Raw genomic sequence first — 16,738 nt, 5'->3', positions numbered from 1 at the left:
AAAAGTCAACTACAGCCAACTGTGAAAACCACACGACTGTTGCTAATAATGTGAAAGATCTGACTTCCCTTTTGCAGAGTGAAACTTTCTCTTGAGAATTGTCGCAAGCGTTTACCACACATGAAGAAATGTTAAGTACATGTTGTACTTCCTGTCTCTGTCACCTTATCATTATTGTTATGGGTCTATATTTCCTGTAAAAGCAAAGACAAACTTTATTTTCATTATGATTCTTGTCTGAGAGTCAACAGTGGAACATGCAGGGAGTTAACAGACATAAATACACATTAAATTGAGCAAAAATAGAGCAAATAAGACTTTATGAGCAACACTCAAAGTTAACAAACTTCTCGCTCATGAGGACTATGAGTGAAAAACAGAAGTACAGAAATCTCTTGTGTAAAATAATCAAAACTGTTCTAAACTTGTGTTCATGTAAAACCACATCAATCATGACTGAGAAACTTGGTTGTTTGGATCTTTAAAGACACTTTGATTTGTATCTCCTCCTACATGATGCTACCAAGATGATTTGTGTTCCAGATTGTGTTTAATTCTGATCAACAGCACATAAGCTCATTATGATGACATGTACAGTGTTTGAGTTATTTACAGTAATGCACTAAGGCCCAATGCAGACGTTTGACATCTACAGATCAATTAGTTTTCATATGACTATAAAGTCATTAAAAAAATATGCCAATTAGCATCAGTCCTTGCAGAGATCACACACTTTTCCTCAGGAAATACTTCTAGTTAGTTTACTTTAACCAACTCTTAAATTTAAAAAGGAACTGAATATATTTATTCTCTAAATCAAGAACAGGACACAGAAGTGCAGACAGACAACCAAACTGAACAAATGATCCAACAAGACTGAACTCCAAACCAAGACTTGAATACTAACTGAACTAACAACAGATGGGGAACAGGTGACTAGACACAAGGGCAGACTGGCAGTGATTGGCTGGGAAAGACACTGGGAGCAAGGCAGGGCTGACGAGGATAATGCGGGGCAGGTGTGAAGGGACAGCAGACTGGGGAAGAACACTGGCGACGTCTCAAGTCTCTTATTTGATCTTTCCTCGCCTGAAGTTGTTCATGGTCCGCCATTTTGACAGGCGTCCCAAGTCTCTTATTCTGCTCTGAGGAGCGAAGAGACATGAGAGCAGCCTTCACGGAAGTCCTTTACCAGCCGACACGCCCCCTTATTGGATATCAGTTATTGATTGGACGCTGCAGCTGATCAGACTGATCTGATACATCACTGCAGTTTCATACCGAAGTGGAGACAGATTACAGATTAAATTTAAGTGTATCACTACCAAGTTTTATGTTCTATATAATTAAAAATCTGTTAATTGTTGGTCTGTTCAACAAAAGAACCATAAACAACTTTCTTCATTTATTAGAAAGATTTTTCTTTTCATGATCTGTTATTTCCTCCATTAAACTGTTTCTTCATTTATCGTCATTTCCATTCAGTCACATGTGAGGCTGAAAATTCCTGAGCGTCGGGTTTGATATGAGTTACACAATTTCCATTTTTCAGTGTTCAAAAGACACTCTGATCATATTCTGGGTTATTGAATAATGAATTCACCATCAGGATTATCAAAAAATACAGATGCAAATAATCAATAAATAGTATAAACATATTCTGCCAGTAGAAATGGTTCCTGTGTGTCTGAGCAGGACACAGTATAAATACAGAATGCAGGTTTTTATTAAGGTGTTTGTTAAACATGTAACAAGCATCATCATCTTCCTCCTCTTCTTCATCCTCCTGCTCCTCATCCTGTGTTACATGTTATTAATCAGTTCTATTCTTAATGAATTTAAAGGAGTAAACAGAACATTTATGTCTGTGTTTCCACTGTGTTTGTTAACAACGTCACAATTAAAAACCTTATAAAAACTGTCCCATTGAAGCTGGTTGCTGCTTTACAGTAAAGACAGATTTATTTTACTGACAGAGAAAGTAACTCACCAGCAGTCAGAGAACACGACAGAAACACCAAACTGACATAAACATGACTGGCTGCTAACTAGTAACTCAGGAGGCACAAAATAGAGAAATGAGAAGAACCTTGTGACTACAGTAGTTACGTAAACACTCTGGGCGGCGGTGCGCTCCTGCTAAAGCTTCCTGCAGATTTGATTTGACTTTCTGGTGTGATGTGGTAACAAGTAAAGTTTCTAATAACTTAAAAAGAGCAAAGAGATAATAACCATCACCCTAATCCATCTCAGAGCTATTTTTTCTTGTCTTCCACAATACAATGAAAGAAAAAATATCATTGGTCAATTCAAGCTAAATTCCTGGAGACGGATGTCTTATAAGATCAGTAGATTAGTAAAATACTAAAATGAAATGTATTTTAACCTTCTAATAATCAACAGATAAACAAGAACAAATGTGACTCTGTCTGGTTCAACATATCACTGGTTTATTTTCTAATAATTCATTTACAAAAACTAAGGAATCATATTTCTACAAAGTAAAATTATTGGTACATTTGTTTAAAAAAACATATATGCATGTTTTTGGAACCTGATTTTAGTGGATATACATACTTATTTATATGAAAACATTTTCAGATTGCAAAGTACAAAAAAAAAGAAAACTAAAATATATTTGGTGTCTCGCAGCATTTAAAACCCTGGACACACATTACATTCACTAAAGCAAAACAACTGTAGACATTTCCGCGTAGATTTTGTATGAGTAGATTAGTATGACTAATAAAAAGTGTGTTTGTCATCAATGTGAGTTTTTCTCTACACAGGAGGAGACTCTTCCTCCTACACTGAACACAGAGACACTGAGGAACCAGAAAATAACCCACACCCAAACCGAAACCCAAACCCAGGATAAAGAGGTTCAGTGAATGTGGTGTTGAAGGTGTGGAGGTGGATCAGTGTGTCAGAGGAGACTCCGTAGAAGGACAGAGTGCCAGCGGGACAGTCCACATACACTGCTACTCTGTTAGAGACAGAGGAGGAGGGGGGATAGATTACAATGTTATTGTGCCAGACAGAGTAACCACCATCAAAAGAGCATCTCAGACTCCAGGACTGGTTATTCCCTCCAAACCAGCAGTCAGTACTATTTCCTTTCCTTCTGATTCCTCTGTAACTCACTGATATAAGAACCTCTCCAAACCACGCGACCTCCCAGTAACAGCGACCAGTCAGACCATCTCTACACAACAGCTGTTCCCAGTAGTCAAATCTCTCTGGATGTTCAGGATATGGCTGCTTCTCTGTCACTGCTGTCACCTCCCTGTTGTTGTCAGACAGTTTGAGGTATTTGTGTGCTGTGTTTGTGTCCAGTTTGAGTTCACAGACATCTGATGAAGAGAACAAAACACAATACAGCAGCAATTTATCATCTAACACACCTGATGGTTTACTTGTTGATTTATTAACAGACTGACTGAATGAGATGAAAACTTCTTAATGACTTCTTTCAAACTGAGAATGTAATGCAGATAAACGAGCTTTTGATTTAAAATACTTAAACATGTGCTGCCTTGTTTTCATGAATCAAAGTGAACACACACTTACACTTCCTCACATCAAGATTCAGCCACTGCTCCCCACAATGATCCACCCTGGAGGAAGAAACAAAGTCAGAATGAACCTTCAGAAGTTTCCTCATCAATGATCTTCATAAACCTTCACTCAGATCCAACATGAAGACAAAACAGCTGGATTTATAAACACATAAAAGCAGCTTCAGCATGTTTGGATTCTGTGAAGAAGCATCAGAGCTGACCGAGCTCAGAGGTCTGCAGGGTTCAAACTGGATGACATCATCCCTGATCACACCACCTGTTGCCTTATCCTCTTATTTAACTAATTCACTCTCAGAGTAACTGGATGCTGCATCACTGGTTATTCTGGTTCATTTGGGGAGTTTTCAAGTGAAGAAACATAAATAATTCTTTTCTGCACCATCACTATGATACCAACACTTTTCTGATATTGTTTAGCTGCTCAGCTGCACTCTGGTCCCATGTACACTCATCATTTCAAGAGTCTCATATCTGGATAAAATCCAGATCAGGTTTAATAAACTGTTGTTTACATTTAGTCACATTTATGTGTCTTTGTTCACCAGATCTTAAATCTGATTACAATCAGTCCTTATTTTCATGGCTATGTTCAAATCAGGGTCGACTCTCCTCCAGTCCAGCAGGTGGTGCTGATGCACCTGAGGCTGTTTGACAACAGAAAAAAAAACACTAGAAGAAGAGCTTTAACAGTTAGTTAACAACTTAAACTAACACAAACACGGATAAACATTTGAGTGAGACAGTTTCTTGTTTTTGTGGACTCTCACCTTCCTCTTTGACAATCATCATTCAGTGTCTGAACTGATCAGGGATCAGATAAACACAACAACAGCACGTTACACCTCGAGTGGAAATGAAGTCATTGTTCTGAGATGATACATGACAGTGATGTCAGGTTAAAAGAGGTAGATGATGATTCATATCTTCTTTTACATCCTGTTTTAAAGTTTTTTGTAACAGGACTGCACGATTCTGGTAAAACAATAAATAAATAAAATAAAAGATTATTTCACTTAAAACTAAAATCATGATTTTCTCCCATGATTCTTTTAGGTACAAGATGCAACTTCTGGAAATCAAGCTAGCTGTAGCATGAGACTCCTAAGGAAGCAACTCCGCTTCCCCCTCCCCTCCCCGTTTCTGCTCAGTAGCTCTGCCCCGCCCTTCACCTGCGTCAACTAATGAAGTTAAAAACTGCCAGTGTATTAGGTCATCTGGCTAAAACTAAAGCTGTCTGATACAACAGTCCTGTAAACAAATCCTCCATTTATGGAGGTGATAATGTTCAGTTGTGTTTTAACTTTTTCAGTGTTGTTTCAAATGTATTTTATTTTGGAGGATCCAGATTGTTCTGCTGTTGAAATGTCTTGTGCTATACTGACAGGGATTTCTATTATTGTGTTCACCCCATTATATCAGTGAGGTTAGGCTAAATAACAGGAAACACCTCTGTTTAATGAAATACAGTTCAGAAGTATCACAGACTAAATGATCACACAGTTGAATTAATGTCTCTGAAAACAGTTTCAACAAAAACCTTCATGAAGTGAAGATTTACTGAAGGACTGTTGTATTAGACTGTATTAGTTTTAACTAGATTAGTACAATACACTGGCAACTAAACTTATTTATGACAGTTAATATTTGGTCTGATTATTCAAGTAATTCAGCTGTCATTTACAAGAGCAGCTATCTGGCAGACTAATTTGTCTTTCTGGAGAAAAAAACAGTTATCTAATGTTTCATAATACTTGTTTTGGCTAAAAACAAGACATATTGTACCTTGTTTTTTCTGGCACCATTGAGAAAGGCCCTGCAGTGCGATACAAGTTCATTACAGAACTCAAATAACTCAGAACTGAATCATGAACTCTCAGAGTCAGACAGAGCTGGAGTCTTGAAGCTTTAAAAACTGTTTCACATTGAATTGGTTTGTATCACACTGTACTGCTTAAAACTTGCAACTATGTGTCATAACATTACCAAAGCTAAATACTTATAAATGCAAAAGCACAACAGACAAAATGCTACAAAACTTTAAGTTTTATTACACTTATTATATATTATGCCAGGTTGATTGGAAGGCTGCTGTTCTGGTCGACTGCTGGAGTTTATCGTGTGCTACCTGTGGTGTCAAAAACAACAAAAAGTTTAGGAATTAGTAGCTTGATCACACAAACATGCATGACATGTGTTTATGTATGCATAGGCATTTCCAAATCATTATTTTTTACATAAATATTTTTTAAAATTGGTTGCAGTTTAGGCAAACAGGAAACAGAATCTCAGTTTCATGTTTTCTGCATGAAGACCTCATATTATGAAACATGGAATTCAACTTTTAGCTTCTTAAGTATTTTATTTAGAAAGCTCTGATGGAGCTCAGGATTTATCAGGAGGATGCTGCTTTACTCCAAACAATTTCACTATATGAACCTGGACTGTGAGTGTGACCTTTTGGATGTGTAGAAGAACACAGAAGATTAATGACCATTATATCCTGATACATTAGATCCAGATAATTAATGAAGTTAGGCTGCTGTGTCTCGTACATAAATGTGCACAGCCTCTCAAAGGGGAGACGTACTTATTGTTTCTCCTGCGTTCGCATGTCTGCAGGTATTTAATAAACTCAGACATTTTGAGGAGGGGATGTTTAATAGTCAGCGCCCCCGCATCTGCAAATGAAATCATGTTCTCGCAGCTATGGGTTCATCTGCCGATTTATGCACCATTTATGAACCACATTCACAGCCAAATTTGTATGTATTTCCCTATACATATTAGCCTATTTACCCAACCAATAATGGGAAACCAATCACAGTGGTATAGATACTTTTCTTGATAGAATAGATTGTAAGGATGCCGTTTTCTGTAAAATGTGCAGATTTGGGTTTTCATGAGCTGATCGGTACTGAAGCAACAATGGCTGCAGACTATAATTAGCCTCCCACCCCATACCCAGTTGACCCACGTCCGCCTTCCCTCCTCCCCATAAGCCTCAGCCAATTGCAAAAAAATCTTAAAGTTCAGGTTTCAAATTCACTTCATCCCTGTGGTGCTCTAAGATCTATGGTTTTTTTATTGAAAGGAATAACAGTAAAACAAATTGGCAAAAAAAGAAAAACGGGCTGGTTTTGATTGTGTTTTTGGTATTTTATTCTGACACCAAAAACAGTTTTCCGTTTTTTGTTTTGAAACAAATAACGGATTTACCGTTTTTTGGTTTTTGAATTACAAATTATCCGATGACACCCGGACCTTCATCCTTCAATCCAAAGAGGAATAACAATAAAAGGAATTGGCAAAAACCAAAAACGGGCTGGTTTTGAATGGTTTTTCGTTATTTGATTCTGTGTCCGTTCATGAAATATAATTCATTTGCAGTTGTTCACGTTGTATAATGAAAAACCCCATTTTTGGGGGTATTTCCAGATTTCATTTTCTTAAGAAGCGCAATACAATTCAGTGCGCTAAAGTGTCCGCTTGTTCTATTATCCAACCTTTATGCATAAAGAAAATTGAAACATGAAATTGCGAGCCGGAAACACAGACAGCTCGCCTTCAAAGTAAAAGTTGCGCGTTTGGAGCATGTTGGCTGCAGCTCAATTGAAGGAGAGCTACACTAAATAAATAAACAAATAGCCTAAATAATGAACACAATTAATAACTTCTTTTACACACTTTGGAGATAAAACTATGTAAAAAAAGAAAAAAAAAAGAAAAAAAAGAAGAAGCAGAAGCGGCAGAACCAATAAAGGGATTTTCAAAGTAACACAGCGTGTTTTATAGAGACGCACTGAGCCGCTGCAGACATTGACGTTACATACAGGTGAGTCCAACTTTATGTTTGTGGTCTGCTTGTCTTGTTGTGTGCATGACTTTATCGAGTTAACCTTTCAAACCAAACACAGTTTGAATTAGCCTATTTACCTGCCCACCACCGTAGCTAACCGTAGCTAAACTAGCTACCCGTTGTAGCTAACAAAAAGCTGTTGTATGTTAATGTTACTCCTTTATTATTATCAGCTGTTTTGCACATCATTTGGATTATTTACGGTGTGAGATGTCAACATATATGGGAGAAGTGAATTAACTGGACCTTCTTCAGTCATATATGTAGGGATTACGGGTGTTTTGACATGCATTTTTGATTTATTAAGCTCACAAATGTGTACATTACCAGCAATGTGTTTGTGCATGCAAACTATAAAGTAAAGGAATGTAAATAATATAATAAATGTTATTTGTCCTATTTGACAGGTGTGGGACCTCCATTGGTATGCTGATGCATAAACTCATCCAGTGACTGCACCAGGATAACCTGGAAACAGCCAGAGGAAACTAGCAGCTGGTAAGTAGAGAGCAGAGTAAAGTCCATCATTCAGATAGTGACACATTTAAGTTGTTTTGAATGAATGAAAGTGCTGACTAGGTTTTAAATAGTTTATTTTTTGTGTTTACATCCATATTGGGTGAACAGTGAAGCAACTGTAGCCCCCTTTTTAGGTAGTCTGCCAACTGTAGGACAATGCAGGAGGAGAATGATCCTAAATATACAGCAAATGCAGCCGGGGAGTTTTTTTTTAATGATGTTCTCCACTGGCATTGTTATTCACCTGACCTCAGTCCAGCTGAGCAGGTGTGTCACTCACTGAAAATCAGACCAAAGGCAAGTTTATAGTTCAGGTCCGACACAGAATCACCAGGGGAGATATAAGTGTCCTCTGGGATAACAGTCTTCAGACAGTCAATGTGGTTTGACACCAAATGTTAGATATCATGTTAGAATTGGAGAACTTTAGTTACAAGTACAAACTAAAGCTACAATTCCTACACTGTTCATCTGTGGATGTAAACACCATCAAGGTAAAGAGGAAAGATTAACCTTATAGTCATGCTTTCATTTCAAAGCCAATGTGCTGAAAGTGCAGATAAATTACAACAGAAGTAACAAATATGTGTAACGGTGAAAATAGTCTTTCTTGATGATATTGGATGAGCATCTTAAGAGGGTATGCCTTATTCAGCGATCAGAGTTACTTAAACCAAGCTCTCGAGGGACTCTTCTTGGGGCTTGGCACTAGTTTCTACATTCAGTTCCATCTTCAAGCCACTCCAAAGAGTAGTGAATAAACACTGGCATATTTTGGAGAGCGACCCCCATATTGTGAGTGCATTCCAAATTCCACCCAGGTATTTTTTATAAGAGGTCCTCCAACTTATGTGATCTCTTAGTGAAGACTGATTTACCTAAGAGTCACAAGCACTTTTTTTATCTCAGATTCCTAGTGGTAACTTTCCTTGTCATAATTGTGTACATTGTTATGCTATGATTAAGGGTATGCTATGATTAAGGGTAATCATTTCACCCACCCGAAATATGTTTATTTGTTAAGATGTCCATGCAACTTATATTACGTTGGTAAAACAAAACGAGAGTTAAAAACTAGGATCTGTGAGCATAAGTGTTCCATCCGCAATCATGACGATAAATCATCTATGGCTACGCATTTTAACAGCCATAACCATAGTTTGTCAGACTTACATTACATGGGCATTGAAACTGTGAATATGCCTTGGAGAGGTGGCAACAGAGTCAGAATCCTTCTACAGAGGGGGACATACTGGATACACTCCTTGAATACCCTCATTCACGAGGGTTTGAATGAGGAGAATTCATTTTCCTGTTTTCTATGAATTGAAGATAATGCTTCATTTGCTGACCTAAAGATATAGCTAAAAGATATAGTTAAAAAACGACCAAAATTTATCTAAAAAATGTGGCTTAAAACTGAATAAGAGTCAATTTATAACAGTTTCTGTGGAACAACCACCACGCCGATGTATTATCTTGTATGTGTGTAAGTTACTCTTTGGTAGACGCCATTGTAGCGGACAACACTTTGGTAGAGGAGGTATGACGTCAATGACAGGCGACCAAATGAAACAGTCCGTTACTTTTATTAAAATTACAGATTTCTCTGGGTTTGAAAATTGTTGGAAACATTCGGGATAACTCAACAAAATATATAACATAGGTCTAATTGATTTTAGACATTTTAATGTGGAATAATTACATATTATAGCTTTAAGTTTATTTCATTTAATTTTATTTATTTATTTATTTTATTTGTTTGATTTATTTTAGTTTTTATTATTTTTTGATCATCATTATTAGTATCATTATTCTTATTATTATAGTAGTAGTAGTAGTACTAGTAGTAATATTTTTTGTATTTATTTGTTTCTTATGAACTGAACAGAATTTGGTTTTGGTTTTGGGTTTACTGGATTTCTATGAGATGTTATAACGCTATGTTCTTAGAAACTGTGAATATGCCAAGGAGAGGTGGCTACAGGGACAAGGTTCTTTTGTAGGAGGAGACATATTGAACACACTCTAAATACCTTCACTCTCAAAGGATTGAATAGGAGATTTAATTTTTATGAGATCAAGATATTTTCTTCATATGATCTGTACATAATTCTCTATGATGTGCCACATGAGTGAGATTTGATTTCTATTTGTCTTTTTATGTGTCTCCTTATGAACTAGACATGAGTTGCTTTTGCTTTTTTGTTTATTTTGCTTACTATGTTATGACTCATATGTGTAGCTCCCTCTGCTAGTATGAACCTGTTGTGTGAGTTGTGGATGTCTATAACTAAGTCCACCTGTCGAGGATTGTGTTGATTGCCAGCATACATGCTGAGGAAGGGTGCCTGGCCTGAAACGTCTGTGTGGCAATTCAAATTTAAAATCAGTTGACTAGGTGTGCTGTCCTAATCCCCTTCTTTATTCAACTTCTTAAGACAAAGAAATCTGGAAATACCCAGAAAAATTGGGTTTTCATAATACACCGTGAACAACTGTAAATGAATTATACTTCATGCATGGACCATTCTGACACTCACTCACACCATTCTTTGAAACAAATAACAGATTTATCGTTTTTTGTTTTTTTAATTATAAATGAATTATCCAATGATACCTGGACCCGGTGTGTCCAGGTATGTGTCATTTTTATGGAGGTTTTTGACCTGCAGACGGCCGTGCAGCACAGGTTGGGTCTGTCTCTCCCGTCGCACAGCACACAGGCCTGCATGAGTCCAGTGAAAAGTTTCAGGAAGCGGCTGTGCACTGGTCTTTACCGGAGGCGGGGTTTTCTCTTGTAAAACCGACACTTACTGTTTTAAAACAAGTCTGATATGGAGTAAAACTCCTGACTGTGTCTAGATCACTGTGTAAATTGAAGAGAGTGACACAGGCCGCACAAACCAGTAACCAAAAAACAGAGTCCTGGGGGAAAAGCACCTAATTAGTGGACACTAAAACACATTCAACTGGTGGACATTAAAAAATAACTCACCGATCACGAATCGGTTCTGCTCTAATACTTCAAAGTGACAGAAAACAGGGCAGCTTGTGGCTGAGTTTACCAGGCGTAGATGTTACTGATTGATTCTCATTATTAGAAATAAAAAGAAGTGTAGCTTAGCCTGCTGCTGCCATAAACACACTGCAAGTGTAACTGCAGTATTCTGGCATAATTTACAAGCACAAATGGTGAAAGAAATGTTATTGGCCATTATGAAATTATGGTATTATAACAAAGCTATAAAACTTACCAGTCAAGTAGAAATGATGCTAAATTGGCATCCGTGTGGAAATTTCTCTTCTCTCTCAGTTCCCTCTATCTGGTGAAAGCGGCACCAAAATAAATCCTTTGTTTTCTTTTTGCTTTTTTCTTCTTCTGCAAAAGTCTTTCCTTTCTTGCCCTTCTTTGTGGTGTACGTTGTCTCAGCTAATGCAGGAATCGGGGACCTGCTAGCCTGCGAGTCAGTCATATGGTGACATCTCCCAGCAGCTAACGCTAGCGCTAGCTTGGCACCTCAGCAGTCAGAGTAGTAGCCCAGAAGCACAGGCGCGTGTGCCCCTGACTTGGGCCTTCACTGATTGGTTAGTCAACACAAGACTTGTGTAGAAAACTTTAGAAAGGAATATCTCTGCCGCTGCAGCCTGTGCAGTGAGTCTGAGGTCAGAGGAGCCATTGACAACACCTCTCCACATTAAGATATGCTTTGGATCAAATTGCATATTGTCCCTTTAAGAACACAAACTTTATAAATGAAAAAATATTTATTGTCTTCATGCAGACAAAAACAATATGATCTTATTTTACAGTGTTTTTGTCAGAACTGAGGGAGGATACATGTATTTCTTCTTCCCCTTTATCACTGAGTTTCCTTCAGTTTGACTCATTTTTGTTGTTGTTTCACTGTATTTTGCTCCTCTTACTCTCAGATTTTAACACACACTTGTCATTTTGTGATGCAGTTTAGGGAGTGATTGGGAGTGCTTGGTTTGATGTAATAGTTCTCCCTGCTAACACATATACATCAGGATTATTGTCATGTAAGAATAATATCTTAGACTGAATGAGATAGAGGCATGAATTAAGATCATGAAGCTCTAATTTGCAGTTAAAACAGGCATGTTGTGTATTGTAGGTGCTGCTACATGATCAGCACATGATTCTGGTCTGATATTAGTTAGGAGGTCAGTCTCAGTGGGGACAGGGACTCTCAGCACTTCAGTTATTGTCTTCACAGTTATCAGCAGTGCTGCTGGTACAGACCTCAGCTTGTCAGTTTCGACAGAGAAACAGTGTGAGCTATTGTTGTCTGTTCATACCTGAGAGTAATCAGTTTGCAGTGTGGATTCTTCAGCATCTTCTCTCCTGAGGCTCCTGGATGATTGTAGCTCAGATCAAGCTCTCTCAGATGGAAGGGGTTGGATGTCAGAGCTGACGCCAGAAAACCACAGCCTTCCTCTGAGACCATACAGCCTGACAGACTGGAGATACACACAATTCTTGACTAAAAATCGATTCTCAATTCAATAAATAGAAAAAGAGGACACTGTTTCAATGCTCTGACTCTAGTGCTCTGTGTACCAAAGCATTCATCTGTGTTATTAGTCCACTCAGTTGCAACATGAAAACTAAACAGTTAACTTTCCTTAAAGTCCAGCTCAAATCACATTTAGTCATCCTTTTCTGTAGTCAAAAATAATGTTGAAAAATGTTTTGGTTTTTTTTTCAAAGGCAGAAAGAAAGGTCTTTGGGGAAATATCAGAGATGCCCCTTTATGTCTGGGTCAGCTGGGGTGGTGTGTCTATGTCTGATTGTATGGAAATACGTATATTTTTGTTTTTTTCTCCATGATGACACCCCATATCCCATATGTCAGATCCATGTCTGTGAAGATGGGGAACTTATTTCCATGCATCAAACACAGACACGCCACCCCAGCTGACCCAGACATACAGGGGCTTCTGATATTTATCCAAAGACCTTTCTTTCTGCCTTTGAAAAAAACATTTTGCATTACATTACATTTCATTTAGCAGACGCTTTTATTCAAAGCGACGTACATTTGAGACTGATACAACGATGCAATACAATGATGCAACATTATTTGTGCCGTATATACAGTGTATATATGTGTGTGTATATATATATATATATATATATATACACACATATATATATGAAGAACAATCTAAGCTGTAAAATCCTACAGATTTTTAATATTTTCAGTGACATTCATCTGTCCGTAAAGCAGCATTTAAATGGTCATCTACTAAACAAATAGTTGTCTCCTTATCTGAGAGTCTCCAGTGTACAGTGTGGACTCTCCAGTGCAGCAGAGAGCAGCACAGTAACTCACTGGTACAAACAAAGGAACTCAATCCTCCTCAACAGTCGAATGTGTAGCACCAAGGCAAAAACAGTGTCCCAAACACCAAATACATTATCATACTTCTTGTGAAGTTAAATATATCATGCAGACAAAACATAATACTTTAACATAAAGTTCAAATCAGACATGTGCCGTGATTGACAGGCTGCCACCTGAGACGGCACTGGAAGTTCTTTACCTGGAAAAGAAAAACATCCAGGATATAGAAAAGTGTTTTTACAGAGGCCCAAATCAATAGGAGGGTTGGGTTTACCACATTTGTAGTTTTATTATTGGGCGAGATACAGGCCAGAAAAATAATACACAACTTGGTTGAACATGGAAAGGGTCTCTAGCTCTTCCTCCTCCTTTTTTTTTTTTAACCAGCATTGCTTTTCCCAGCCTCTGTAGCTAATCTGGTAGTCTTCTCTCAGAATCTGGACTCAAATTAAAAAACACAATGGCCGGTGAATCAGTTCTTTATTGGCCCCTATTAAAGCAAATCATTCTTTTGCACAATTGTTTAATAGCATATTATTTGATGACTGGCATCAGGAATACTGATGTCTGTCTTCATTTGACCTCAAACAAGTCTCCACCCCTCCCACTCACAAAGTAGGCAATACACTTGATCTAATTTTCACTCGGAACTGCTCCACAGCAAATTTGACTGTCACCCCCCTACACCTGTCTGACCACTTCTTCATTCAATTCACAATCACTTTACCAGGAAATCCTCACGCTCCTCCACAAATGATCTCTTTCCGCTGCAACATCCGGTCCCTCACATCGTTTCAACTTTCCAATGAGGTATTGGCTACCCTATCTCCTAAAAATGAATTTTCCTCACTCACGGTCAATAAGGCTACAGACACTGCTCCTCACTAGCTACCTCTCTTAACAATCTCTGTCCCCTAACTTCCAAACCTGCTCGCATCACCCACCCTAGTCCATGGCTTACTGAAGTCATCAGAGAGCAAAGGGCAGAACTCAGAGCAGCGGAGAGAAAATGGCGTAAATCCAGAGAGTCCACTGACCTCAGTGACTATCAGGGTCTTCTTGCATCATTCTCCTCCAGTCTAAAAACTGCTAAGACAACATCAGAACAAGATCTGTGGCGCCACAAATGCAAGGAAAATGTTCTCTGCTTTTAATTCACTCCTTAATCCATCTCCTCCTCCGCCCTCCACTCTTCTCACTTCAGACATGTTCACCTCATTTTCCACTGACGAGGTCTCTGCCATCAGTAACCAGTTCACTGAGCCTGACCAACCCAGTCTACAGCTGCCCACTAACAGGGCCACACTGTCCTCATTCTCCCCTATGACCAAGGAGGAAGTCTCCAAAATTCTGCTGGACTCCCGTCCCACTACCTGTCCACTGGACCCAATACCATCCAACCTGCTTCAGAACATTTCCCCCACACTTTACTCCGCCGTCACACACATCATCAACTCTCACAAGCTCGAGTCACCCCTCTGCTCAAAAAACCTACACTCAACCCAGCTCAGGTTGAAAACTACAGACTGGTTTCACTCCTGCCCTTCCTGTCAAAAGTAGTTGAGCACACAGTCTTTAATCAAGTCTCTGAATTCCTCTCTGCCAACAACCTGTATGACCCAAATCACTGTGGCTTTTAACAGGGTCACTCTACCGAGACTGCACTACTGTCGGTTATGGAATCACTGCTCATCTAGAGCTCCTGGTCAGTACTCTGCCCTTTTGCTACTGGAACTGTCAGCTGCTTTTGATACAGTTAACCACCAACTCCTCCTCTCCACACTCACTGAGCTTGGTATCTCAGGATCTGCCCTCCGCTGGTTTATGTCTTACCTGTCAGGGAGATATTTTAGAGTATCTTGGAATGGAGAAATGTTCAAACTGCACAGCTTATCCATAGGGGTTCCCCAAGGGTCAGTGCTTGGTCCCCTTCTTTTCTCATTATACACCACCTCACATGGCGCAATCATCCACTCCCATGGTTTCTCATACCACTGCTATGCTGACGACACCCAGCTCTTCCTGTCATTCCCAGCGGAAGACCACACAGTCTCGGGTAGGATCTCTTCATGCCTTGCAGATATATCAGCATGGATGAAAGAACGCCTCCTTCAGCTTAACCTCTCTAAGACCGAGCTCCTTGTCATGCCAGCCAGTCCTTCCATACAACAAAACATCCAGCTAGAATCAACCCAACTCATGCCCACAAAATCTGCCCGGAACTTGGATGTCATGATTGATGACCAACTAACCTTTAAGGTTCACGTGGCCTCAGTCGCTCAATCATTTTGATTTGCCCTGTACAACATCTGGAAGATCAGACCCTACCTGTCTGAGCTTGCAGCACAACTCCTGGTACAGGCTCTCATAATATCATGCATCGACTACTGCAACTCCTTATTGGCAGGCCTCCCTGCATGTACACTTAAACCTCTGCAGATGATTCAGAATGTGGCAGTGCGTCTGATCTTCAATCAGCCCAAAACAGCACGTCACCCCACTATTGATATCCCTCCACTGGCTCCCAGTTGCCTGCATCAAATTCAAAGCCCTGACACTCGCTTACAAAACAGCAACTAAAATGGCTCCTGCCTACCTGAACTCCCTCATTCAGGTCTACACTCCCTCCCGACCACTACACTCTGCCAATGAAAGGCGCCTTGTACCACCACCACAACAGGGCCCTATCGTCCTATCGAGCCCAAACTTAAGCTTTATGACACTTACTCGCGTTGTTGTCTCCTGACTAGATCTACTAAATGAAAAATGTAAATGTAAATGTGATTTAATAATTCTGTTTACAGATCACGTGTTTCTATCTTTTGAGCAGTAAAAAAGGAAATATATTTGCCCAAGTTGAACTTAAAATGTTTTTTGTTTTAATATTTGCAAGTGCAAAGCTTTGTTAAAGAAAAATAATGCACTATATCTTGTGCTCCAGAACAATCAAGATTTCTGCCAGTGCATTTCCCATCGGGTCTGAGTTCAGCCCCCACCAGGCCCAACATTGGGGGTTTAAAAAGAAAAGTATTTTAAGATGTTTTCCAAACTAAAATGTGTTATACAAGGAGAGTAGCTCCTTTAAGGAATAGCTCAGTGTGCAGCGAGTGTACAGTTGAGAGAGAGAGAGAGAGAGAGAGAGAGAGAGAGAGAGAGAGAGAGAGAGAGAGAGAGAGAGAGAGAGAGATGTGTGCGTGACAGTGAGGCTGCAGTTACTGGAGCAACCAGCCTACTATCAGAGAGCAGGCTGAGCAGGCAGAGAGCGGGAGATTTTCTCCCGAAAACAAGAACCGAGACCAGGAGAGCCATGAGAGCAGCTGCTCGCTAACAGCTAAGTGTGTTTACAGCAGAGAGCAGGAGGGAGGACAGACATCTCACTTCACTACTTTGTGCTGCAGATGGTCACAGAG

General features: G+C 39.2%; 1 protein-coding gene across 2 annotated transcripts in view; it reads right to left on the bottom strand.

Annotated features, from left to right (window-relative positions):
• Window positions 1-2,428: 2,428 nt before the first annotated feature.
• The window catches only part of LOC121907047 (NACHT, LRR and PYD domains-containing protein 12-like), a 63,670-nt gene continuing 49,360 nt past the window's right edge, over window positions 2,429-16,738 (bottom strand). For both annotated transcript variants that reach the window (XM_042426369.1, XM_042426378.1), the window contains 3 exons: window positions 12,280-12,441; window positions 3,571-3,617; window positions 2,429-3,353 (listed from right to left, as the gene is read on the bottom strand). In XM_042426369.1, the coding sequence (XP_042282303.1) occupies window positions 2,806-3,353; window positions 3,571-3,617; window positions 12,280-12,441 (757 nt within the window). In that variant the 3' untranslated portion in view covers window positions 2,429-2,805. The remainder of the gene's footprint in view (window positions 3,354-3,570; window positions 3,618-12,279; window positions 12,442-16,738) is intronic.

This window comes from Thunnus maccoyii, chromosome 2, assembly GCF_910596095.1.
Source record: "Thunnus maccoyii chromosome 2, fThuMac1.1, whole genome shotgun sequence".
NCBI classification, from domain to species: domain Eukaryota; kingdom Metazoa; phylum Chordata; class Actinopteri; order Scombriformes; family Scombridae; genus Thunnus; species Thunnus maccoyii.
The sequence above is the reverse complement of the archived record's forward strand: the minus strand, read 5'-3'. Positions and strand labels throughout refer to the sequence as shown.